This window comes from Vicugna pacos, chromosome 23 (genome assembly GCF_048564905.1).
Source record: "Vicugna pacos chromosome 23, VicPac4, whole genome shotgun sequence".
In the NCBI taxonomy this organism is placed as follows: Eukaryota; Metazoa; Chordata; class Mammalia; order Artiodactyla; family Camelidae; genus Vicugna; species Vicugna pacos.
The window spans coordinates 21,906,428-21,932,590 of NC_133009.1; the positions used below are offsets into that span (position 1 = coordinate 21,906,428).

General features: G+C 51.5%; 1 protein-coding gene across 3 annotated transcripts in view; it reads left to right on the forward strand.

The window, feature by feature from the left end:
• TMEM63A (transmembrane protein 63A) overlaps window positions 1–26,163 on the forward strand; it is a 31,221-nt gene that overhangs the window by 4,120 nt on the left and 938 nt on the right. For 2 of the 3 annotated variants that reach the window (XM_072948655.1, XM_015234817.3), the window contains exons 3-23: window positions 1,542–1,741; window positions 4,205–4,284; window positions 6,130–6,193; window positions 7,130–7,167; window positions 9,018–9,160; window positions 9,902–9,953; window positions 10,330–10,438; window positions 11,037–11,107; window positions 13,096–13,176; window positions 13,441–13,564; window positions 13,658–13,791; window positions 15,095–15,232; window positions 16,430–16,583; window positions 18,385–18,491; window positions 18,636–18,722; window positions 19,291–19,353; window positions 21,348–21,510; window positions 22,360–22,465; window positions 23,593–23,760; window positions 24,501–24,616; window positions 24,959–25,021. In XM_072948655.1, the coding sequence (XP_072804756.1) occupies window positions 1,556–1,741; window positions 4,205–4,284; window positions 6,130–6,193; window positions 7,130–7,167; window positions 9,018–9,160; window positions 9,902–9,953; window positions 10,330–10,438; window positions 11,037–11,107; window positions 13,096–13,176; window positions 13,441–13,564; window positions 13,658–13,791; window positions 15,095–15,232; window positions 16,430–16,583; window positions 18,385–18,491; window positions 18,636–18,722; window positions 19,291–19,353; window positions 21,348–21,510; window positions 22,360–22,465; window positions 23,593–23,760; window positions 24,501–24,616; window positions 24,959–25,021 (2,247 nt within the window). In that variant the 5' untranslated portion in view covers window positions 1,542–1,555. The remainder of the gene's footprint in view (window positions 1–1,541; window positions 1,742–4,204; window positions 4,285–6,129; window positions 6,194–7,129; window positions 7,168–9,017; window positions 9,161–9,901; window positions 9,954–10,329; window positions 10,439–11,036; window positions 11,108–13,095; window positions 13,177–13,440; window positions 13,565–13,657; window positions 13,792–15,094; window positions 15,233–16,429; window positions 16,584–18,384; window positions 18,492–18,635; window positions 18,723–19,290; window positions 19,354–21,347; window positions 21,511–22,359; window positions 22,466–23,592; window positions 23,761–24,500; window positions 24,617–24,958; window positions 25,022–26,163) is intronic. The other variant, XM_072948656.1, reaches the window with a different exon arrangement.

The window sequence follows — 26,163 nt, forward strand, 5'->3', positions numbered from 1 at the left end:
GCACATTCTGTTGGGGTGGTGCCACTGGGTGGAGTTTAAAAGACGGAAGCTAAGACCGTCTGTCTCCAGAGGCAGCTTTCCTGACTGGGCAGAGCCACCAACTCCATGTCTCTGGCATCACACCCTCCAGCCATTGCCAAATCTCTACAGGGATGAGAAAGTGACTTGGCCTTCTGGGGGATCCTCCCAAGCCCTTGGACCTCCCACCGCCCACTCTTCCTGCACGTCCTGTCGTGTGTGTGTGAGATGGTCCCCAGCAATCCCAGGGGCCAGAATTGGGAATCATCTTTCCCCAACACACACCTACCAGTATTACCTGGCAGGCCAAATCTCTCTTTGTTCTCTATACCTTTTCTTCTCGTCCCCAAGATTTTTGTCTCTAACAAAAAAATCAGACTTAGCCAAAGTCCTCTGGGAATCTTGTTTAACCAGATTTAAGGTGATGGGACCTTGAGAGGAAGGGGGTACTAGCATTTTTCCAGGCTCTTCAGCCACAGACAAGTGTGAAAAGCAGGCGAGAACTTGGGCACCAACTCTGGGGCCTTTGGTGTTAGGAGACAGACACTGGAGATTTCCATTAGTTTCACTTGGGCTGCCAGGAGCCTCAGAAAGGAAAGGTCAACAGCCAGCCTGGAACAATATTTGCTTTGGAAATGCTGAACCTTCCAGTAAGACTAAAAGGACTCAGGAGAACAGGGATGAGAGGGTGGAGCCAGGGGAGCGTTCCAGGGACATGTGATGGGTGACCGAGGGGTTCCTGAGGAGGCCTGGGACCCTCTCCTCCTCCTCGCCCTACACCCCCCTTTGCCTTCTCTGTCTCCTCATCTCTGCTGCCCCTTCCCGGCTTTCACCCCTCACTAAACGAACGTGTGTGCAGGGGGGTGTGGTGTAGTGGAAAGAGAACTGGCATCTGGGAGCCAGGAGCCTGGGTCTGAGACCTAATTCTGCCCCAGTCAGCTCCCTAATCTAAATGGAAATCTCAAGCTTCTGAGCCTCGGTTTCCACATGTATGGAGTGGGTCTGGCTCGGAGGCCCCAGCCTGACATCCCATAAACTCTTGTCTGTGGCTCAGATGGATCAGCAGTTGTTGCCCACTCAGATGCCCTTCCTCCTCCTCTGCTGATTCCTCTGCCCTGCCTTCGTCTCCCCTGCCTGTGCCCCAGGTCTCCCAGGGGCTCCCACAGGAATGACCTACTGGCAGCAACCCCTGAGGCTGGGGGAACCTGGCATCCCTTAGGCAGGCACTGCAGCAGCTCCCATCCTTCCCTTTCCTCCTTTTCACCCGCCTCTGGGGAGGCTTCCAGCTGTGTCCTGGGTGAGCCACCCACCCCATCCATCTGGGCCTCGGGGCCATTCCCACAATGGAGCTATTCTCTGCAGAATCTGCCCGGCATGCAGGGTCCAGTGCCTGCCTCTCCTCGATCCCTGTGCCCCACCAGCCCCTGGAGGAGACACCCAGGAGGCCTTTGGCTCTGCCAGTGCTGGCTGGGGGACCACAGGAGAGTTGGAGCCCTGACCTTCTGCCCGGTCCCGTTCTCCAGGGAGGACAGGCACGATGACCAACTCCCCGTTCCTGGAGCTGTGGCAATCCAGGGAGGTGTCCATCCGTGAGCAGCTGGGCATTGGGGACCAGCCCAATGACTCCTACTGCTACAACTCAGCCAAAAACAGCACCGTGCTCCAGGGGGTCACCTTCGGTGGCATCCCCACCGTCCTGCTCATAGACGTCAGCTTCTTCCTGGTGAGACTCCTTGTGAATCATGTCAGTTATTTGTATGTTTAACCCCCCTCCCCGCCCCCTGGCTCTGGGCTTTCTGGGACACTCAGGTGAGGGGCCAGACTTACCTGGGTTTAAATCCCAGCTCTGCTACTTCCCAGCTCTGTGACCTTGGGCACATTACATAGCTTGCTCAGGTGTTTGCTCTGTTAAATGAAGGTGATAATTCTTACCTCAGAGAGTCTTGGAGAAGACTGAACAAGGCGATGTATGGAAAGAGCACACATCGCTGTTTCTTTGATTATTACTGTCATCGCTGAGTTATCAGCCTGTTGTGGGTCTAAGACCCCTGGGAAGGGCCAGTCCACAGGGGTGAGAGATGTGAATGGAGGGTGTGGATGAGAATTAGAACAGTTGCAAATCCCAGCTTATAAATGTCACCCTTGTTCTCCACTGGGGTCCCTGGGGCTTTTGGAGGATCGGACGTGGAGAAAATGGGGAAGGCAAGGACACCTTATCAGGGCTGATCCTCACAGGTAGCTTTTTTTAAATGTTGACCTTCTTGTTCCCAAAGATTCCCCCCCACCCCCAATTTGGAATATGCCATTTTCTCCTCTAGACTGGCTCAAACTTGGCTAGGTGACATTTACTGGGGCCCAGGGGCACCTGCTTTTCACAAGCGCCCGTGGGATGGTCGGTCCCTCTCGACGCCATCCCCTCACATGTAGCGGAGACCATCTGAGTAAACGGGGTAAGAGGGGGCGGAAGGGGTAGACCCCTTGGGCTGCTTTGGGCCAGAGGTTAGTCTTGGGTAGGGGTCTAGGGGAGGGGAGTTAGTGTGGCCTGAGGGCCTCAGTCCTTGAAGGAGACAGGTATCAAACATAAGTTTGCTTGCAGGAAAAATGTTCCTAGGAAGGGGGGAAGGGGTTTTTCACCCCTCTTTCCATTTTCCTCCCTGGGGTCAAGGATTAAGGTCTAAATGGTTGCATGAGAGTTTTGCTACAATGTTGGTTCTTTATGAGCAGATGTGGAAATCTGGGTGCTACTCATGATGCTTTTGTGGAAAAGGGCTCTTTAAGTGCCAGATAACCCATGTCTTGGAGCCAAAACCCATTTGTAGGTTGAGATTAGACATATCTACCAGCCTTGGTTGAGAGGCGGGAATAGGCAAGAGTGTGGTGGTGGATTTGAGGGTCGGTGGGATTAATGGAGGCAATGGAGGCGGGTGGTCCTGGAACTGTGATCTAGTGTTGTCCTCAGAGAAGGGAGAGTCTGGGCCAAGCAGAGAAGTCTGGAGAGGCAGACTAGGGTGGGTTTGTCTGGAACAGGGTTGGTTGAGAAGAGAGCATTGCTCTCCAGTGGAGTGTGCTGGTAGGGGTGGATTTTTATTGCAGGAAGTTATGGGGGTGTGAGGGTGCTCACATAAGAGCCAGAGGGGCGTAGAGAACATGAACACATGGGACATGTCCACACCACACAAGCCAAGGAAGCAGCAGCCAGGGCGGAGAGGGCTGCTGGGCAGCCTTTATGTTTGCCAGACAACAGGACTCACCTGCCCTTGAAAATATATCACCTACTTCCAGATTCATCTTGAGAAAATTCTATTGGAACTCAGCCCCTCTGGGGTCAAAAATCCACAATTAAAACCCCAGTTCCTGACCAGGGCATGCAGGTATATGCTTAAAACTCATCTCTCTACCTCCCTGAACCTTGAAGGGAAGGAGCCTGTCCAGGGAGGAGAGAGGCAGGAGCAGGGCCTGCAAAGATGGACACATAGGGAGGGAGGAGACATCTAGAATCACCAGATTTTTAGAGCTGAAAGGGGGTTAGAGAAACTTGAGTCCAACCCCTTGCGTTGCTGTCAGGCACGTGGGCCTGCTCAGGGCCCAGCTTGCCGTGGCCGAGCCAGCCAGAGCCTCAGGCCGCCGGGGGGCATTGTCCCCACATGCTCTATGCCAGGTGTCCCCAGAGCTTGTCTTGAAGACCTTTACCAAACTCAAGGTAAAAATCTGACCGCTGCTGGCTCGGCCTGGGGTGGGGGCAGGGGCTCTGCTACCTTGGTTCTGTAGTTAAAAGTGAAATTCTATGTAAAGTAAAGAAGGGAGCTTCTCCCGGGGCTGCCGTGAAGCCAGACCTCGCTTTCCTGCTCAGGGGCCCCTGAATCCAGACCAGACAGAAGAAGAATGTGGCTGTTAACGCGGTCTTAAGAGCAAGGGACAGGACCTGTGTGCCCGACTAAGAAGGTGCCAGGGCAAGCTCAGCGCCAGCATCGACAGCCTTCGTGACTTGGGCACAGGGGACTGGAGCTGGTGAAGAAGGTGCGCACAGCATCGAGCCCTCGAGCTGTGTGGCCCTGAGCAGCCGGTGCCCTCTCTGGTTCTTCTAGCCCACTGAGTCTAAGCAGGTGGGCTTGGCCCCTAAGACAGCTGTCTCTCCTAATCAGAATCCATCCAGTATGCTTTTACTTGGTTTCTTTTCTACTTTTAGTTTTTAATATTGGTGTTTTCCATCATAAGAAGAAGATTCTGGGATTATGGCCGCATTGCCCTGGTGTCAGAAGCAGGCAGGTAAGAGACGCATCACTCTGAGTGTGTGAGAGAGGGAGAGCGGGAGGGGCTGGGCTGGGGATTGTGAAGCCCACCAGGCACAGCCCACACATGATGCTGGTGTTAGTTTTGTTCACTGGTGTATCTGCCCGGCCTGGCCCCGAAACTGTTCTCTCTGCTCCTCACCACAGACGCATGAGGTTAGTCTCGTTACCTTCTTTGCGGCGGTGAGAAAACCAAGGCCCACATGCCGGCTCTCCCTCGGGGCTTGGGGCTGGCCGTGGCCATGAGCCTGTTGCTTCAGGCTGCAGAGGAAATCTAGTTCCCTGAGATACGTGGGTTTTCCTCATACTCTGAGGAGGATGCCAGCTGTCTTCCTTGCCTTGAACATTTTCAGGTGTATCTTCTTTGAAATCAATTAGTTTGGGTCTGGGGTTGAGGCAAGGTGAACTGAGAAGGGCAGCAGGGCCATAGGGGAGCTGTCCCCGTCCTCTGGGTCACGGTCAACCGGTGGCCATAATCAGCTGGCTTCGATAGCCTGTTACAGAGCACAGACTGCCGTAGCCAGGACTCAGTTCCTTCCACCTCCACCCTGGACCTGCCGGCTCTCTGCGCATGTCTCCTGAAGGGGGTATGAGTTCCAGATCTGCACAACTAGAATTTCCAGCTCTGGCTGGCTGTCGCACACCCCAGGATCTTGTGTCAGACGTAGCAATAGGAAGCGAGTGGGGAAACACGGACTGGCCTGGGCTGCCCCGCCTGCGCCTCCCGGGGGCTCCCCAGGCAGATCCCCACTCTTGCCCCACAGACAGCTCTCATGCTGAAATGTGGTCCATGCGGGCAGGGCAAGGGGGTGGCTTTAAATGCACCTTCTTTCCTCACAGTCTCTACTCTGGTGTTTGTGAAAGCCCCAGATGTTCACCTGGGGGTAAGGTGGTGGAGCCTTTTGCTTCAGCTGTGTGCAAGCCTTGGACCGTTAGGGGGAAGCTTCTGAAACACCTGCTGCATTTTGGGCACATTCACCTCTAGGAGGGCCGAGTACTCCACAGAATAGAGCACTTGGAAGTCAGGAGACCCCCCACTTCCGTGGCCGTGTGATCTTGGTCAAGACCCCCAACTTGTTGGGTTGTTTCCTCCTGTCCTTTCTTCCCTGTAGGGTTACCCTGAAGGTCAAATGGCACAGTTGTCTGGAATGGCTTTGACAGTTAAGTTTCACCAGGCCTTATGCCATTAGAAGTGGGGCTGTGGAGCCAGGAGTAGGAAAATAGAAGCAAAACAGCACACTGCAGACCCCTCAGATTCGCAGGGTTACTTAGAAAAAAGGGTCTGATTAAAATGCCACAGCGTAAATTGCCCCAGTTCATGAACTCTAAAATGCACAGTGACATTTTCTCATCTGTGAAATTGGGGGCTGCTTATTATCATTGGTGGTCATAGTTCAATTGACAGCATTTTTTTCTTTCCCCTAGCGGTTCATAAAAATAATTGTGCCCCTTACATTCAGTGGTGTCTTAGATTTGATAAAATACAGTATTTATTCCAAGTTTTAGTTGCTATGTTGGGGAATATATTGTAACCAGGCAACACTTTGAAGTCACTTTAGGTAGACCAGTCATGGTGCTGAGGTTCAGGGGCAGAGGATGGTCCACTGATGCTCTGACCCCGTTATTCATCCATGTGACAGTTTTATGTCTCGCCATACCTTGGAATGCTCATTGCTCTTGCCTGTATTTTTCACAGGGTGACTTATGTTTTGTCCCAGCCACTGAAGGCTAGTAGCTTTGGTCCTGAGCTCTAGGATGCTGGACATAAGCTTTTAGACCTTTTAAAAGAATTATCTGCCATTCTTTCCTTTTGTGTTTCTAGTGAGTCCAGATTCCAAAGGTTGTCGTCCTCCTCTTCAGGGCAGCAGGACTTTGAAAGCGAGCTGGTTGGTATTGAAGGGGCAGTTGTGGTTGTGGCTGTGGGGAGGGGGTTGCAGGGACTGGCAGTGATGAGCTGGCGGGAGAGGGTGGCTGTGCTCCTCTTTAGCTGCTAACTTTGTACCCTTGACCTTGACTGGCAAGTACTGGTGAGAACTCTTCTCTGCTTTGATGAAGGCACCTGAACTTGAGAAATACTACAGGGAAGGTGGCAGCTGGATGACCCAGGATCTTGAGACTTGATTAAGCCTCAGGCAGAGGGTTACTGCACTTGTCTGTGTTATCACACTTCCAGCTTTGTGTGGCAGTTAATTATTGACTTGGTTGCTGGCTTATGAGCCAGCTGTGGGCAGGAACCATGTCTTATCCAGCCCCGTTCCCCACCTCCTGACACCCAGTAGGCGCTAAGTAAGTGTCGAATGAATGATGAACAAATATTTGTCTTTCCCAGACGGGTGACAGTCCAGCTTTGTGGGGTCTTAAGTGTAAGAGATGAGATGGACAGTACCCTTTCCCTCTCTAGATCCCACTCCAGGGAGCTGTCCAATGAGTGGACATGTTTCCTGACTTTTGTCTGGCACCTCATTCAGTCATTCTGAAACAAACAGAAGCCCTTGTCAGCTTCTCCAGAGTGGTCCTGAATTTTCATCAGCTCTCGATACAGGTTTCACGATTTGACCCAGGAGCCTGTATAATTCCTCAAAACTGTCAAAACTTGGGGGGTTTTCAGGAGAGTTTCGGGCATAGGATGCATGTTCCAAAGGACTGGAAGCACACAGACTCTGTCATGTTTGGGACGAGAGGGTAGCTTGCTGAACTTGGGACAAAAGCACTGTTTTTATGAAACAAAAGATTAGGTGGTTATTTAATGTCAAAGATGATGATTGTATCTGCCTCCAAAAAGCAAAGATTATTGGACGCTACTCCCTGTTCTCCATTTTCAGGGATGCTGCCCCTGGCTGACTGCAATCTTCCGCCTGCAGTGAGTACAGTGTGGTGGCTGCGGGAGGCTTTGTGTGGGTGGGTTTGTTTGGGTGTTTGGCCAGTCAGGAGGAAAGAGCCAAGATGCCTGGTCCTGAGCTGGAGTCTCTTAGGTACTTTTCAGTTAAGGCCCAAAGCATTATATGGGGGCTGAGAATAAAGGTAGCTCTCAGGCAGCCCCTGTGCAGGCTAATTAAAGCTAATTTTTTGCTTTAGGCAAGAATTATATCTACTTACTATTTAGCTCTGATATATTTGGTTAGAAGCTCTTCTAGGCAACTTTATATGTCTTTGAATTAGTGAAAAGTAGAGAAATAATGATTGCTTAATATATTCAGCTTATTTGATTAAGAGTTTTTTTTCCCCCCAAACTTGGGCCCCTTGGGTGTATGTATCTTTTTGAATTAATTCTTATTTTGTGGTTGGTTTTATTCGTTTGATAACTATGTAAGTTTCAAGAGCTAAAGCTCTAAACATTCTTAGAAGCAATAGACAGTACATATATGTAAATTTTTAAAATGTGCTGTATACTGTGTATATGTATTTATTTACATGCAATATATTGTATACGTGCAGTCAAATTGTAACAGTTCTAACCTAATAAAACTGAAAAACCAAAACCAAAACCGCCCCCCCAAATTTCCCCTTAGAAGTCCTGAAAGAGGTGCTTGGTGGTTATGAGCCAGTTAGTCACCTCGCATGTGGTGGCAGCGCGAGAGCACATCGGCTCTGAGAAGCCACCGTTGTAAGACGCACGTTACTTTACACAGCGCCAAGAATGAGAAAGTGCTGCCTGTTATGCTATAATCAGCTATGATCACAGGGTGCACCCCATTTCAGAGGTGTTGAAATATGAGAAGGACATCTTAGAGTCGATGAAATGTGGTGGTTATAGGACATTGGGTAAGTCCCTCTCTCTGAACCGCAGTTTCCCCAACTATAAAGAGGGGCCGAGGATAACACCTGCTCTGTCTAATTCGAATGAATTAATACGTGTGAGAGCACCTTGTAAACCGTCACAGTGGGTAAGAGTTGTTCCCAGGGGAACTGGCAGGAGGCAGTCATGTAGAAAAAGCCAGTGAACTCTGCTCTGGAGCTGGAGGAAGCAGGAGGGGTTTCTGGGAGGGAGGAGAGGACAGAGGTGGGAGAACTGGATTTGCCAACCTCACCCATCCCTGCCCACCATAAAATCATGTCAGTAGGGTTCATTTCCTCCTGATATTGGAAGTAATTCATACCCTGTGCAAAGAATCCCTCACATACAGAGAAGAATCAATAAGAAGAAATGTTAAGTCAACACTAACCCTACCTCTGAAAGATGCCCTCGGTAGGTTTTCCTCTGCTCAGCCACTCTCCATGGTGCTGCTGGTTGGGACTCAGGCCACTCGGGCAAGCTGGGAGAGAGTGGGGGCCGTGAGACCGGACACGGTGCAGCTTTGCTCAGGAGGTTCCCAGAAGCCCTCTCATCAGTAGCTTTGCTTGTTCATAGAAGCAAAAAAGGGCTGTGGGATAATTTATGGACACACCTTCCCACACAAACATGGACACAAATGCTTCTAGAGCCATAAAATGGAGCAGTGGCAGGTGTCTTTGTCCAGGAGTATGGGGTGCAGGCTGAGAGGGCAGACTCGAGTTCATGTCATAGCCCTGCTATTACAAGCTGGGTGGTTGTAAGTGTTAATGTAATTTTTCTGTACCTCTGTTCCCTCATGTGTGAAAAAAAAATGGAGATAAAATTGGAATCTACTTGGCAGGACAGTCATGAGGATTAAATGAGATAACCCGTGCAAGACCCCAAGGGCCAGCCTGTTACCACCACTCATTAGGATTCCATGTGTGTGTCTTGGCCAGTGATGACCACATCCTGGAGTGGTGTGGGGAGGACGCCATCCACTACCTGTCCTTCCAGAGGCATATCATCTTCCTGCTGACGGTGGTCAGCCTCTTGTCACTGTGTGTCATCCTGCCTGTCAACCTCTCGGGGAACTTGCTGGGTAAGGTCTCCTCATCGTACCTGAGTTGGGCCCGGGCAGAGCGGCAGCCCTGGGGAGAGGGGCTTTGGAGGATCAGAACCCCAGGATTCATGCTTAAATTCAGGTGTGAGAAGGTCTCAGGGTGACTTTTTGAACTTCTTCATCTGATTAAAGATCTGGAGAAGAATCCACCCCAAACCCGGGCCAAGAGCTGGGGCCCCTGCAGTCTATGTAGGAGGAAGACACCAACATTTATTAAAGCAGGGGCTTTCAGAGGATGTACAGATTCCTGCCCCCACCCAGATCAGGAGGCCACAATTAGTGGATCCAGAAGATGTTTGTGATGCTCAAAGTGAAAATCAGAAAGGAGAATTATATTTCCAAGCACCCACAGGAATCTGGCTTCCAAAATACCACCATGAATCCACTTCTTATGCTCAGTGATTCCCAACCTTGGTTTTGGAAACAGCTTAGGATGTTTCTGGATTTCTCAAGGAATGCCATAAGAATCTCAAAGCAAGATGAATTCAAATTGTGACTTTACCCATATGATAGGTTGAGAAGAAGCTGTGAGAGAGCAGCTTGGAGTAGAGCAAAGGCTATGGCTGTTGTAGCTCTGGAAAGGCGGGGCCGGGGTCCCTGTCCTCTGACTGGTCCAGGTGTCTTTTGCTCCTCCTCAGAGCTCCACAAACCAAGGCTGGTTTTGCCCACCCCCTCTTCCCTAGTGTGACCTTGGCACTGAGTATCTGTGCTTCTCTGCAGATAAAGACCCTTACAGTTTTGGGAGGACGACAATCGCGAACCTACAGACTGAGTGAGTTTGAGGTGGGAGGGCATGAGGGTGCTGACGGTTGAGCCCAAGGAGAAGGCAGAGTCTGGAGCCCAGGGTAGCAGCCAGAGCAAGCAGGCTAATGTCTGAAAGCCTCTTTGCAGCTAGTGCCTGTTGCTGGGCTGTGAGTATGGCTATGCCCCGGGCAGCTGTTGTGTTGCCATGGGTTTTAGGACATATGGAGGGCCCTCTGGGTCTGGGGTTCATTTGTCAGGACCGTGCCACCTCTAAAGGGACAGTGGCCATGTGACCTGTCAGAGGAGCCTGTTGTGAAGAAGCCGTTGGCCTTCAGCTCAGTGCCATGAGGGTAACCTGCCAGGGAGCCCAGCCCCCATGGCACCTGCCGTCCCTCTCCCCCCAGCAATGACCTCCTTTGGCTGCACACCATCTTCGCCATCATTTACCTCATCCTCACTGTAGTCTTCATGCGGCACCACACCCAGTCCATCAAGTACAAAGAGGAGAGCCTGGTGAGTGAGGCTGGGGGGTGGGCGCGTGCTGGGGAGGGTCTCAGGTGGGAGCCGGAGTGGAATGGCACCAGGCTTATTCTCCAGGACCATGACGGCAGTGAGCATAAGGAGGACATTTTTTTTCTGCCAGATTGCATTAGGATTTGGATATTTTCCTCGTGTTTTGCCAACTAGCCTTTATACTTGTGGGGTTTGGGCTTACCGATTCTAAGTAACTTCCAAGAAGTTTGGATTGAGATCAGCAACCCACAGCTTGACAAGAGGAGGGGGAGTTTCTGTTACATGGTTCCAGGCCTGGGGCCTCTGATCTGCTCATTTGTGACCTACTTTAAGTCACTTCCCCTCTCTAGGTTCTTTCTTGGTCGTGCCAAGGAGGCTTATAGAAATTTCTTTGGAAATGTGTGCTTGACAGCCTAGAAGACGATACTGTGTAAATAGTAGGCTTGAGGGCTCGGTCAGGCCAGGAAGTAGAGTGCCTGCATTGCCCAAGTCCCCTCTGTTTTCTTTGGGGTGGGGCTTGAATGGGGTGGAAAACCTGGATTCCCCCGCAGACTGGCTTGCCCTGGTGACTTTTCTCCCTGGGGTGTTTCTCTGGCAGGTGAGGCGGACCCTGTTCATCACAGGACTCCCCAGAAATGCCAAGAAGGAGACGGTAGAGAGCCACTTCCGGTGAGCAGGACAATTTCTGCAAGCCACTTCTGGTGGGAGAGCAGGGACTGAGCAAGCCCCTTCTAGGCGGAACAGGCACCTTACATGAGCACTCTGCCTTCTCTTGGGCACCCACAGAGATCCTAGCAGGACCTGGCCCAGCCACGGAGCTCTGCTGTGTGCGGGCAGAGCCCAGGCCAGGGTGTAGGGGCAGATAAACATCTTGAGAGCTCATGGGAAAAGAAAGGGATTCACCCTGGGCTTCTCAGCGTCAGCTTTGCAGAGTAAGAGATACCTGAGAGAGAGCAGTCTCAGATGGGAGGCTGTGTAGTCATGGGTTCATCCATCCACTCAGCAGCTGTCTCTTGAGTGAGCACCCTGTCTGGAGCCCTGTCCTCCCAGAACTCACTCACTGCTCAGAGAGTCTAAGCTTTCCTGGCAGAACCTCCTTTCCAGAAACCTTTACTGAGCACCTGTACCAGGGATTCCTGCAAGTGGAGGCTGGAGGAGGGGCTTTCCCACAAAAAGGAAATTGTGCGTGTGGTGCCATGAATGCAGGATTGTCGTGTGGAGTATCAGGAAAGGGGATGGCGGAGGGAGAGCAGGGCGGAAGGCCCCGGACCCTGGGCTGGGGACCTGAGGTTTCAGGTAGGAGTCTGTATTCATTTCTCATCAATTCAGCAACAGTCATCGTTAATTTGTATGGGCTGGGGGTTGACTACAGCATAACTTTGTGCTATTTATGAAGAATACTTGCTAAGCAAATTGTCAGTATAAACAGAATTGTAAAATGAATGTTTAAAATTTATTGACTAACTCCTCTTTCAGAAACTCCAGGTATTTTAGAAATATTCTTTTATGTATAAACACTGGATACTGGAAAACTTTTTCCCTATTCCTTAAACAGCCCCCCAAAGTTGCCTACTAGGCAACATTTGGAAACAGTAGCTCCACTTAGTGTGTAATCTTTAAAAAAAAAAGAAAATCCCCTCATTCCCATACAGACAGTGACTCACACTTTCCCTTGTTTTAGGAGGCCCTTTTAGTGAACACTGCTGCGCTGTGTGGGGGTGGATGTGTGAATTTGCCTTGCAGCAAATGCTTACACCTTTGGTCTCTTCCTTAAAGCTCGTTTGGGGACCTGAAATTGTTCTACTGACCAATTGAATGTCTGATGTTTCTCTACTGTCTCTCTCACTGAAATGTAAACGTATCCACACTCCATCCCCAGTGCCTGGCATGCAATAGGTGGGGATTTACACAGTCCAGGAATGATTTCTGTATGTGAGGGAGCACCATATGGTGGCTACAGGCATGGGCCCTGGAGCTGGGCCACCTGCATTCACATCCTGGCTCAGACGCTCACTGGCTGTGTGACCTTGGGTGCAAGTCATTTTACCTTTCTGACTCTTATTTTCCTCATCTGTAAAATGGGGACAAAACCTCACAGGTTATGATGAGGATTATATAACTTAATGCTCTATCAGTACCTGGCCAATAGTAAGTATACATACAGCATACTTACAGTATTTTACTATGTTGATGCCTGTGTAAACATTTTCTGGGCGGAGGGGTCTTTGGTTTCATCAGACCTAAAAGGTCTGTGCTCTTCAAAAGGGTCACAAACTGAATAGGAATTCAGTGATGGTCCACAGTAGATATGACCTAGAGCAAACAATACATTTATTCCTTTGGGTGGGTAGAAGAGGTAATGAATAGTGTTTTTTTTTTTTTCCCCTGGAAAAGTGCCAACTGATTTAAAGCCAAGTGGATATAAGCTTGTCAGTTTCAGGCAGTTACTTTCATGCTATTAAAAGAGACCTCTTTGTATTATATTTCAAAATCTCCCTCTTTGGTAAAAGACAAAGAGGAAAGAGGCCTCCTCTGGCGCAGAAATGAGCAGCGTGATTGCTCTGCCACGCTTGGAGGCTTGGGGGTCTCCCCTTCCGCAGGGGGGTGGTTCTTATTTCTAACAGCCATTTTTTGCCTCCGGCCCACCCTGGGCACAGGGATGCATATCCCACGTGTGAAGTGGTGGAGGTCCAGCTGTGCTACAACGTGGCCAAGCTGATTTACCTGTGCCAGGAGAGGTAAGGGAGGGCTGGCAGGGCAGGTGTGCCTGGGTTCAGCTGGCCTGCAGCTTTCTGACCCCTTCCCATTCTGAGACGCTCACCCTCCTTCTTTGCTGACCTTGGATCCCCCAGCGGGGAAGGGAGGAGGTTGGCCCTGCCCCTTTCTTTTCTTGTTTAGAAAGCTGAGCTCCTGGTTCTGGTGACCAACCGTTGACAGTGGGCGTGGAGACTGTGAGTCGTTTTACAGGTTTGTGAGCCTGAAGTTTGTTCTTCTTCCTGCAGAAAAAAGACTGAGAAAAGCCTGACCTATTACACAAACCTGCAGGTGAAGACAGGCCAGCGGACCCTCATCAACCCCAAGCCCTGTGGCCAGTACTGCTGCTGCGAAGTACAGGGGTGTGAGTGGGTGAGGGCCCACGCTCGGGCTGGGGGCATGGCGCTGGGCCCCCCGACACCTGCACGGGGCCACGTCATCACAAGGGGCTGTGTCCTCTGCTAGGAGGACGCCATCTCCTACTACACGTGCATGAAGGACAGGCTGATGGAGAGGATCACAGAAGAGGAATGCAGGGTCCAGGACCAGCCCCTGGGAATGGCCTTCGTCACCTTCCAGGAGAAGTCCATGGCCACCTAGTGAGTGTGGGCGTGTCCCAGGCCCTCTCTTGGCTGACTCTCACGTCCCCTTCCAGATAACTTGCTGTCCCTCTTGGATAGAGATGGCACTGCTGAATCACCATCACTGGGATTCGTTTGTGGCATTTCCACCTTTTTCTCTGGGTGTGGCTGGGGGCGGGGGACAACCACCCACACTCACTCCCTTGGTGAGCCCAGCCCATGTTTATGCGACATCGGGGCATGGGTGATTGCCTCTGAGCCCCTCTCTGGTTGATGTGGCCTTACCCTACTGCAGGCTCTCAACAGCTGCCCCAGGGCTTGCATTACCTCATTGTCCCAGCATTCTGCCAGTGGGGTAGATGCTGCCCTCCTTCATATATCTGCTCTGGAACCCTGATCCTCCTCCTGTGCATGGCCTTCCCGTCACCCTACAAGTGCACAGCTGTGGGAGAACACCCCTGGGTGCTCCTGGGCGCTTCTGAGAGCCTGGCCCAGGGGAGAGGGCTTCATGCTGCACCTTGGTGTGGGCTTTAGCTCATAAAACACTCTAATGCCTGGGATCTCTGTGTCATCTCGCCTTGGGAGCAGCAAGGGGTGGGGTTGGGGAGAAGGATGCAGAAAGGAGGTGGCCCAGCAGATGCCCTTCCCTCCCCTGCGTTTGGCTTTGTGAACCCTGGGAACAGACTCCTGGATGTGCCCTGCAGACCCTGAAGTGAGGTTGGGGCGAGGAGGGGAGGGGAGAGGAGGCCAGTGGCAAGAGGAAGAGTGTTCTGAGACAGGAGTTGGGGGCTGACGGGTTCTTTGTGGGGACTGAAAGGGGAAAGAGTGGCGAGGGTAGAGGTGGAGTCCTAGGGAGGGACATCTTGGGGTTGTAGATAACGCAGTCTGATGCTGCTGTGGGGCCTGGGGAAGAGGTGAGGGAGTGGAAAGGTGAGGCCCCTGGCTGACAGCGGGTGTGATCAGTCCAGCTTCATGGGCAGGGCAGAATGGGGCCCGCAAGGGGGAGCCCTGTGCTGGGGCAGTGCAAACAGCATGGGAGCCAGATCAAACAGATGGGGCACAGAACCTAACTCAGAGGGCCTCAGTTTCCTCATCTGTAAAACAGGAACAGTAATCCCTGGCCTGCAAGGTTGCCCTGAGAACTAAGCAAAATTCTCCATGTAGTGTGCTGAGAATGGCATCTCTTTCACAGCATTAAGTGTAGTAAACTAATAATAAGACAAAGGTCCTGTGCCACAGGGCTCCCACTCTCACACGGTCCTGTTTGCGTATGTGGTACCCGGGGGGTCTGGACCGTGGCCATTTCTGCATTTTCTGGCAGCATCCTGAAAGACTTCAATGCCTGGAAGTGTCAGGGCCTTCATTGCAAAGGTGAGCCGCAGCCGTCCTCCCACAGCAGAGAGCTCTGCATCTCCAAGTGGACTGTCACCTTCGCCGCTTACCCCGAGGACATCTGCTGGTGAGTCCCCAGGCCGGGAAGGGGTGGGAAAGAGGCCTGGGCACCCTGCGGGGCTGACCTGGCATTCAGGGAGACAGCACACGTCTCCTGGACCCCTCTGGGCTGGTGGGGGTCAGGTGTGAGGGGCATGTCCACACCCAGCGCTTCACTCGAGTGTTACTCCCTGGCTTCCCTCCCTGGTCCAGGAGGGTTATAATGGGAACCATGTAAGTAATTTTAAGTGTCCTTTTAGCCACATTAAAAAAGTACGAGGAACTATTGAAATTAACTTTCATAAGAGTTCTTCCTGTATATCTAAAATATTATCATTTCAACCCCTAACCAATTTTTAAAAATTGAGATGTTTTACATTCTCCTTTTCACGTGCAGTAGCCTTTGAAACCCGGTGTGTATGTGACACTTGCAGCACATCTCTGTTCAGGTCGGCCACATTTCAACATTCGGTAGCCACCTGTGGCTCGTTGCTGTTGTATCAGACAGTGCTGTCTTGGGTTAAGTGTCAGCCGCCTCTCTAGCCTGGGGGACTTGCTGGTGGGCTGAGCTGTGTCCACGGGGCCTTAAGCTTGACGCCAAGGGTGGGGACAGCCCAGCAGAGGCCCCAGCATGGCTCGCTGTCCAGCCTGGCCTCAGTCCCTCATCCAGAGCAAGCTTTGGGTGCTCACCTCTGCTGGGCTGTGCTTCAGCCCCTGGCGGTTCTGCTCATTGGTTGATTAGACGTGGGACTGGTTTGTCAGTCTGTTCTTGGTTGGGGTGATAAGCCAGGGCAGGTTCCAGCCTTTGCTTGTGCCTTTGTCCCCCGCCTCCCTCCACACACCCCATGGGAATCATGTGTCTCCAGCATGTCTGAGAAATGCCGTGTTGGAGCCTTGCTTGGTCTGCTTGGGTGCTCATGGCAACTCTCTGGGTAGGTTGTGGCCCCCAGGCTCTAGCTGGGGAGCCGTGATGGCAGCGAATAACCTGTTTTCCCTTGGAGCTCACAGGGACCCCACATTTGGCCTTCCTGTAGCTGAAGATCAGTGCCTTCACTTGCCTGTGCTCCTGAGGTCAAAAGGAGCCCTCAGCCAGAATCCCCAGTCTAGTCCCTTGCCTCTCCTCAATTTGACCTTCTGACCCACCTAAGCCACTGGCACTGTGGGTGTCCTAGGTGGCCAGAGTCTGAGAGAGAAGCCTCCAGGGCCTGTGTCCTTCCCCCTGCAGGAAGAACCTCTCTATCCAGGGCCTCCGCTGGTGGTTCCAGTGGCTGGGCATCAACTTCACTCTCTCCGTGGGGCTGTTTTTCCTGACCACACCCTCCATCATCCTGTCCACCATGGACAAGTTCAATGTCACCAAACCTATCCACGCGCTGAATGTGAGTCACCATTCTGCAGAGCCCATCCCAGGAGGGCTGGCGACAAAGGGGCATGGTGGGTGGGGGAGGAATGCGGACAAGGCTGGCGGGGCTGAACCAGGAGGCCATGCCGCTCGGCTCCTGTCTGTGCTTTTAAGCCCTGAGTGGGCACGGCCACATTTATTACAATGTCATGTATATGTGTGGGTGTATGTATATGTGTGTGTATGTATATGTAAGGGTGTGTGTTACTGTGAAGACATATATTTTTAATAGAATTGATCTAAATAGTCAACAGTAGGGGTAATTTGAATTAAATGGGGGAATATTCAGTCTGATACTGTTAAGCATCCATTGAAATAACTATAGACTTTGTGGCAGACATGGGGGCTTACGATAAAAGCAGAATATAAAATTGTCTCTCAGCACTGGTTGTAGTGATGTGCCAGTGATGTGTGCTTACAACGGATGCTACGGGGAGTGGGTGGGAAAGACTGAAAAGAACTTCATTGTTGTGGGTGGCAGGGCCATGAATTAATTTTTTTTTTACATTTCAGTTTCTGATAATCTTGTTGTAAAGTTATTTATTCTATGGAGGTAATGAATGATTTTTAAGAATCTTAGATGAATTGATGAGATAACAGCTAAACACTCCCCCTAATGGCATCTACTTTGTTTCCATAATTAGCTTTCCTGAAACATCACCCTAAAGCTTTTCCTCTTTTCCAATTACACTCGGCATTTGGTCAGTCATGTGCTGGGAAAGCGCCCTGGGCTGGAGGGCCTGAGGGCCTGAGGGCCTGAGGGCCTGGTCCTCTCTCTGCCATTCCCTAGCTGAAGAATTCTGAGCCTTGGCTTTGCCTCTGAAAGCTGGAGTGAAAACACCAGCCATGTTATACTCATGGGGCTCTTGTGATAATCAGATGAGCTAATGGGCAGTTGAAGCTCCATCTGACTCAACAGATGATAAAAAATACGTAAGTTTCGTTTAGATTTAAAGCATGTAAATGTTCATTCCTTTGCCAGTCTTTTGACATGTGATCAAGGCCTGTTCTTTTGAGAATGGATCTGCTGGTTAGAGTTCCCCTTTGTCTGTTTTACATAAAACACATCCTTATTTCATTATTTGTGATTTCAATTTTGGTTTCTTACAGTAAAGCCGGAACTTAAAGATACTTGCAAAGCCATTCAAAGTACAGAACCCTCCTAAATTTCTTTTCCCTTGGTCTTTTACGTTAATTTACTCTCGTCTAATTCAACAGCATTTTTTAGAAACCGGCCTTTATCAAGTCTTTCCAAAATATCCAACTTAGTTTTCAAAGAAATCTGCTGTTATGCTCATTCTATCAGAGAAGGTGAAAGTTAACCAAACCGTGTGGTTACAATGACAAGTGCACCAGGCACAGACGGGGCTGGGAGCAAACATGAAGCAGTTCTTGGAAGCTGTGACTGGGCGAGGGGAAGCCGAGTGGGTAGGTGGCCGGGGAGGAGCCCTGGCTGTCAGGGTAACTTCCTCTGGCATCTATCACTGGCTTTCTGTAGGGAATGGAAGAGGTTATCTGCCTCGTCAGTAAGACAGGTGGACTTCAGTGATACGTGAGGTTGCTTTCTTTGCTCTGAAGAGCTGTACGAATGTCAGGTGCTGTTACTGTCTGTTCAGACAACATCATGGAAGATCTACCCTGTACCAGTGACAGCGTTGGTCCCAGGGGTTGAGGATGACCAAATCCTGATCCCCAGAGTGCACTGGGTCGCCATGCCAACAGGGGAGGGCCCAAAGCCCCCAGGCCCACAGCCCTCTCTGCTGCGGACTGTTTTCTAGGACCCCATCATCAGCCAGTTCTTCCCAACCCTCCTCCTGTGGTCCTTCTCGGCCCTGCTCCCCACCATCGTCTACTACTCTACGCTGCTGGAGTCTCACTGGACCAAGTGAGTGCCCAGGGCTCGCCCCTGAGAAGGGTGTCTCTGATGCCCCTTCCCCACCCCCAGGGTTATGGGCACACAGCAGGGGTCCTACGGGGGACACCTGGGGCATTTGAGGGACTGTGAGGGCTCAACTCTGATTTCCTACAGGTCAGGGGAAAATCGGATCATGATGACCAAAGTCTACATATTCTTGATCTTCATGGTGCTGATTCTGCCCTCCCTCGGCCTCACCAGGTACATATTACCACCCGCTCTAATTTCAGAACCATCTGAAGAGCACTGTCCCTAAGGCAATGGAAATGGTCAGGAAGTGGATGCAAATTCCTAGCAACATTTAAACCTGTCGTACCCATTTGGAATGCAGTTGTGATGGCCCACTGATTCTTCTGGAGATATGAGCTTTCTGCCTTAAAAAAAAGTTTGAAAATAAAACTTACCCTAGACCTTCCACTTAGGGAGAGGGTATGACCATGGCTTTGGTTATTTCGAGGAAGGAAGTTTCTATTAAAGCAGGCCCTGATAAGTTATGGTGCAGTAAGTAGCATCTTGGAGAACCAATGTAGATCTTGAAATTTGGCCTGGCTTTTTTGGGGAGTGTGTGTGATTAGGTTTATTTATTTATTTTAATGGAGGTACTGGGGATTGAACCCAGGACCTGATGCATGCTAAGCATGTGCTCTGCTACTGAACTATACCCTCCCCCTGGTCTGTTTTCTACAGCAGAAAAAAAAAAATGCAGACATATGTAGTGATCACATGGATTGTTGGAAATAAATTCTTACAGGATTCATTTTCCTTTCAGTCTGGATTTTTTCTTCCGGTGGCTCTTTGATAAAACTTTTTCGGAGGCCTCTATCAGGTTGGAGTAAGTATCAGACCCATTGAGTTTTGGGGCCATGGTCCCGGGTAAATGTCCCACAGGGCTGGGGCTGCAGTGGTGAGAGGACAGTCTGTGCTCCAGGGCCTGTGGCTTCCCCACCACCCCTCCAGGTTCCTGGCTGGGCCGCACCATGGGAGCTGACCCACTTTATGCTACATGTGCAGAAATGTGGTTAATCTTTTAGGCCATAACTTAATTAGGGGCTGTCTCATTCATGCTTTGAAACTTACTTACTGAGAACAGAACTGCTTAGGGAGAAGGAACTGCTGGGTCTCAGCGGTGCCAGGGAAGAGAGAAAAGAGTGATAATTAACGTTGCAACCAAAATGACTGTCTGGTCCAGGATTACTTTTGCTAGGAGAGTGGAGTTAAACTTACTTCTGATGTGTGTCCTTGTTATTACTACTTTCAACCTGTATCACACCCACTTAATAGTAATACCTGTGATTTAAGAAGATGCTATGCTAAATCCTTCATTCTTTTTCTTATTTAATCTTGACAAGCTATGAGGCAGAAACAATTACTATTTCCATTTTACAGATGAGGAGACTGAGGCCCAGAGATGTTGAAGAACTTGCCCCAGGCTACCCAGTTAGTTAAGAGACAGAGATTCAAACCCAGCCCCTACTGTAGTACTTCAGGTCCTAATATAGGCCCTAAGGTTCAAAGTAGATTTTTCCAAAGGTTTGTTCATAAGGAAGGCTGGCTGTGCTTACCTGAAAGGGTAGAGTGAATTAAATGTGTTCTCACTGGGTAAGCTGAGGACTTGGGAACTGGCAGCCACAGACATACACATACCCAACCAGCTCTTGACAGTGTCTTCCAAATTGCCAATTCCATGGTCAGCTCTCAGTCCCCTTTACGTGATCTCTCAGCAGTGTCTGGCACATCCATTGCGCCTTCCTCCTTGAAACATTGACCTCTCTTGGCTCTGGGACTCTCTGCTCCTCCTTCTCTCCAAACATCTCTTCAAGCCCTAAATATCCAAATATCACCACCCAAGGGTTCATCCCTCAGTCCTCTAGCCACACCCACTCTAGGTGACCTCAGATGGACCCCTGGCTTTAATGCCACCTGACTTCTCGTGAGTCAGAGTACACAGGTGACGTCCCCATCTATAACTCCAGCCTGTGCCTCCAGACCCTGCATCCTGTGTCCGTGTGGATTCCTCCTGGGCATCTCAGACATTACCTGCCCAAAACCAAACTCCTGACTTTTATCCCCAGATTTCTCCTCCCACAATTGCCCCCCACCCATGACTCTTTTTCTAGTTGCTCTGGCAAAAAAAACCTTGGCGTTCTTCCTGTCTTCTCTTTCCTTCACATGCCACACTTGACCCATCAGGAGATCCTGACTGCTCTAAGACAGATCCAGGGCCCTACTGTCCTCACCATCCCCACTACACAGATGACAGCGGTCGCTCTGTGTGGTTGCTCTGCGTGGCCTCCCTGCCCCTCAGCGCCCTCCCCACAGCCGAGCTGCTCCTCCACACCTTTCAGCCTCAGCCCTGCCTCCCCGCCGGCCCACTCCAGCTCCCTGCCCTGTCCGCTGGTGTGAGAGCTGTTGCTGCCTCTGCAGGGACGCTCCCTCCCCAGGTTTCTGGTTGACTGCTCTTCACCTCGGCATCTCTGCACAAGGCATCAGCTGATTAGAAAGGCTTCTCTGACGGCTGCCCTGTGTAACGTGGTGAAACTGCCCCACCTGCCTTGTTTCCCTCCGGAGCACTCACCGCACCCGGCTGATTGTGTATTTACTTGTTCATCTGTCTGTGTCCCCCCAGCCAGGATGTGAACCCCTCAAGAGCAGGGTCAGGGGCTCTGTTTCATTCTCAGTGCCTGTACACACTGCACACACACACACGCACGCATGCGCGTGGAATGAAGGATGCATATCCAGCTTCGGGGCTTTCTGCCCCTGCCCAGCCCCGGGCCTCCTCCCCTCTCTGGGCACTCAGCTTCTCCATACCCGGTGGCTCCCCAGGTGCGTCTTCCTGCCTGACCAGGGGGCCTTCTTTGTGAACTACGTCATTGCCTCGGCCTTCATCGGCAACGGCATGGAGCTGCTGCGGCTGCCCGGCCTCATCCTCTACACCTTCCGCATGATCATGGCCAAGACCGCGGCCGACCGCAGGAACGTCAAGCAGGTATGGGGGATGGGAGGCCCTGACATCCTCCCAGGGCCTCTCCACTGCCCGCTAAGGGCCAGGCACGGTGCCCAGGGCTGCTCTGTGGACAGTGGAGGCGCAAGGAGGAGCCTGTGTGAAGGTGGCATGTCTGCGTAATTCTCCACTCTGACTCATGGGCTGGGGGAGAGAGTGTGGATTTTTGTATTTTAACTGGTCTGGTCACTCACACACATACCCAGATGTACAACTAAGATCAGTACATTCCCACGAGCCCTTGTTTGCATACATTTGTAGATTTCCACAGAGGTCAGAGGCATTGTGGCCTTGCAGCATTTGTTCCAAGAGTCCCTAAATTGGGTGTATTGGGATTCTCCTTTGCTGTCCTGGGCACCTGGGCACCGTAAGAGGAGAAGCACTGCATTCTGTCGTTTAATCCTCAGAACCCTCTTGGGGTGGGCACCACCAGACCCTCTTTGCAGACACACAGGTTAAGCCATAGGGAGGTTAAGCACTTGGCCCGGAACACATGGCTCAAAGGGGCAGAGCTGATGTTGGATCTGAGGCCAAAGTCAGTGGAGGGTTAAGAGTCAGACACAGCCTCTCTGTCCTCGAGGGGTTCATGGGTCTGTGGGGTAGATGGGAGGAGAAAAAAGAAAACATGAGTCATTATCCTTGGGAGATCTGGGTGTGAGCTAAGTGGTGCTGGAGAAGGTTGGTGGAGGGAAAGAAGGCCTCAAGAGGCGGGTGTAGCTACGAGCCTCCCATTTCCAAGTCCTTCCCCACCCTCTCTCCCCTCACTACCCGGGGTGCATGGGGGAGGGTCGGGGGGACCAAACCTGTGACCTTCTCACTACCTCCCCCTCCCAGAACCAGGCTTTCGAGTACGAGTTCGGAGCCATGTACGCGTGGATGCTGTGTATCTTCACTGTCATCATGGCCTACAGCATCACCTGCCCCATCATCGTGCCATTCGGTGAGTGGCCCTGCAGCAGGTCCCAGGGTAGGTGGAGGGCTGATTCTGCCAGGCACCCCAGGACAGCCATCACCGGGGCATTACGAGGCCCCACAAACAGAGGACCTCTTGTAGTCACAAGAACCACCCGCTGCCAAGGAGCCGCAGTTGACACAAAATTTAATTTCACTTCTCATGGATTCCTTCCCCTGGCCTTCCAAACTCTGACCTCTCAGAGTTTCTCCCGGTCTGCCGGCTGACTGCTGCCTTCTTGGTGGATCTCGGCAGTAGTGGTGGAGGCTCTCGTGTGCTCTTGCTCTGGCCAGCCCTGTGCACTCCACACAGATGATCACACTAAATTCTCTCATGATCCTACAAGGCAGGGTCTCGTTTCTGTCCCCTCTTCACAGACAAAGCACTTACCACTTTGTTAGTGATGAGTAGAGTGAGGATTTGGACTTAGGACTGTTTGACTTGGAAGGCCAAGGTCTTGCCACTAAAATACAACAACAGAAGCTGGCAGACAGATGGAAGACTTTGGAAGGAAATGGAACACCCAAGAGACTGTTGGCAGTGACAGCTGAGGTTCAGGGGAGGAGGAAGTTGTAGCTTTCCCTGTATGCGCTCTGCTGCTATTATGAAGATCTATAGTAGTATTACTCTTTCAAAACAAACAATTTATTTTAAACAACCTGGGATAATGGAAAGGCAGCCCCCACCTTCTGTGCTGTCTGTCGGCAGTGATGGGTGCAGGGGCTTAGCTTGGGTGGGAGAAGGAAAGGAGAGGGGGAGCACTGAGGGATAAAGGGGTGGTTCAGTGTGGGAGGAGCCCAGGAGGAAGTGAGGCCAGGCATCTGGGTGTAAAGGCATCCTTTCCCCCTAAAATGATCCTAGAATTTCAACATTCCATGGGGACAAACTCACAGACACCTCTACTCCCTGGGGTTAGAAAGGCCAGGAAGGGGGTAAGAGAAGTGGGGAGGGGAAGGGGAGAGAGAGCGAGATGGAGAGAAAGAGAGGTAGACAGGATCACAGTCTGGAGATGCCCCAGCTGCAGCTCCAGGCACAAATAGCCACCTCCGGGAGGAAGGGGCAGAGGGGCCCTTGTGGCCCTGCCAGGTCTCCAGCTCACAGCCCTGGCTCTGCAGGCCTCATCTACATCCTGCTCAAGCACATGGTGGACCGGCACAACCTCTACTTCGTCTACCTCCCGGCCAAGTTGGAGAAGAGGATCCACTTTGCGGCTGTGAACCAGGCCTTGGCTGCTCCCATCCTGTGCCTCTTCTGGCTCTACTTCTTCTCCTTCCTGCGCTTGGGTGAGGGCCCCTTCTCAGTAGGGTGGGAGTGGAGGGCAGGAGGCAACACCCAACCTCACATTCCCACATCCACACCAGCCAGTCAAATTCCTCACTGTTTTAAGAGCATCAACTCGGTGTCCAGTCAGAAGATGATACCCCAGGGCAAGGGGTGCAGCATTGACAGCCCAGTTCCCGAGCTAGCCTGAGCTCAAGTATAACCTGGTGAAGGCCAGGTTGATTGCCCCAGAGCGCCTTATGGGGAAGATGGTCCCTTTATCAGCTATGAAGGGGCTGAACCAGAGGGGAAGATGGTCCACATTGCTCTCTGTGGGTGTGGATGGGTCTGGGTCCTCACATCTCACGGTGTGGAGGAGGGAGTGTGCAGGAGGGGAAACTGACACTCTTAGGAAAAAAGAAAAGGCAGAAGAGATGTGTGACTTTGTCCCAGTCAGGTAGACGGGCCTCCATCCTCCCCTGGCCCGGGGCACTGAAGACAGCAGGGCACTGACCCAGCAAGGAAGCTGGCAAATTTCCATTGGCATGATGCCCTAGTCCGTGAAATCTGACCAAGGATAATGCCTGCTGCTCAGTGGGTCACTCTGTGTGCTCTAGCTGTGAAGATACCATCCCAGCTGCTGGAGAGGGTGGGAAGAGGGGTGATGCCTTCTCTTTATCTTCTGTCTAAAGGAGAAGTCACACACAGTTCCTGCACCATGTGTGACCTACCCCCGCCAAGGCTGGCATCCTTTTTACCCCAGGTCTGAAGGCTCCCCTCACCCTGTTCACTTTCCTGGTGGTGCTGTTGACCATCCTGGTCTGCCTGGCCTACACCTGCTTTGGATGCTTCAAGCACCTCAGCCCTCTGAACTACAAGGTAAAGGGCTCCTCCCCTCCCACCACCCAGCCAGGATCTGGGAGAAGATGGTTCACTCTCCTTCCCTCCTCCACCTCTTCCCATATCAACAGATCCACGGCCCTCTCCAGATTGTATTTATCCACGGGAAAGGCGTGGGTAGCTGGGTGTGATGTGGAGCTTCCCTCCCCGCCCCCTTCCCTGCTCCCTGCACTGCACCACCCCCCCGCCTTGAGCTGCCCCTGGGAGCTTTGTGCCAGCTGGTACTATTATTCTGGGTGTTAATAGTCTGTTTGTTTGGAGGATGTTAGTTCAGGAAGATCAGTTTTGTTTTTCATTGCAAGTTTTTGCTGTAATCTGCAGACAGAAGAGTCGGCGAGTGACAAAGGAAGTGAGGCAGCAGCCCACATGCCTCCACCATTCACAGTAAGTGCGGTGTTTACCCGCGCACTGAGCACCTGCCGCCATCCCCACCACATGGGCCCTGCAAACATGCTTGGATCCTCTCTTGTTAAGCTAGAAGTCCCTTGATCACATGCAGGCAGGTTTCTGAATTAATGTCATTTGAGAGGGAGTCCCTGGTCCCTCCTGATGTTTTCTCTTAGATATGTGAAGCCACATCCGCCACCGAGAAGATAATTAGTTCTGCCGTGATGAATACACATCCCCCTTGGTTTCAGTTCCCTGCTCACTTTCCTTCTTTGCATATTTAATGCTTGGTGAGTTTGTGTCTTTAGTGAAGCTGTATCACATGGCCCTGTGGTTTGATAATTGATCACAGGTGTTTCGCCAGCACTTGCCTGTGTGAGGTCCTCCACTAGGCACCAGGAGGGTGTCACACTACCTTCCCTCTGAATTCAACACATTGAACATTGCACCTGCTTTGGAGGCGGGCACAGTGTTAGAAAGACACCAGGGCTCCTTTCTTTTCTGGTTCTCCCTGCTTCCGGCCTCCAGGGTCCTGCTCCTCTGCTGCCAGAGCTGTGACTGCCAGCCCTTCTGACAGACAGACAGACAGACAGACAGGGCCAGGATGGTGCTGATCTAGAGCATCAGCCCTGTTCTTTCCAGCGGCTCCCTCCCAGGTGTCAGGCACTCTTACCAGTGTCTGTCCTTGGACCAGCCCAAGAAGTTTTCAGGAAGATGAATCACCCAGAGGCACACCTATGACTATGCCCCAGACGGGCAGGGGGGGTGATGTAAATCCCTCCTTTTCAGCCTGGTTCGGGGTTGGCAGCCAGAGCCTGGGATTGGGAGGAGACATAACCTACGCAGATTCAGTCAGCTGCTTGGAGGTCCCACTGACAGCATTCTAAGCCTGTCCTGTGTAGATAGACCTGTTTCTGATGTAAAGTGAGAAGTTCTAGAATCCAGTGCCAGGAAGCTTTGTTTCCTCTGAGAAATGGGTGTGCTTTCTTCTCTATGACTACAGAACTGTGTGATTGTGTTTTCTGATTTGCTCTGGCTTCTAGGAAGTTTTGCAAGTGACATATTTTAGGTCCTGATGTCCTAAGTTGATGGCACTTCTTTATGTGTCCTTTGTAAGCATTCTGTGTGTCTTCCTGCTG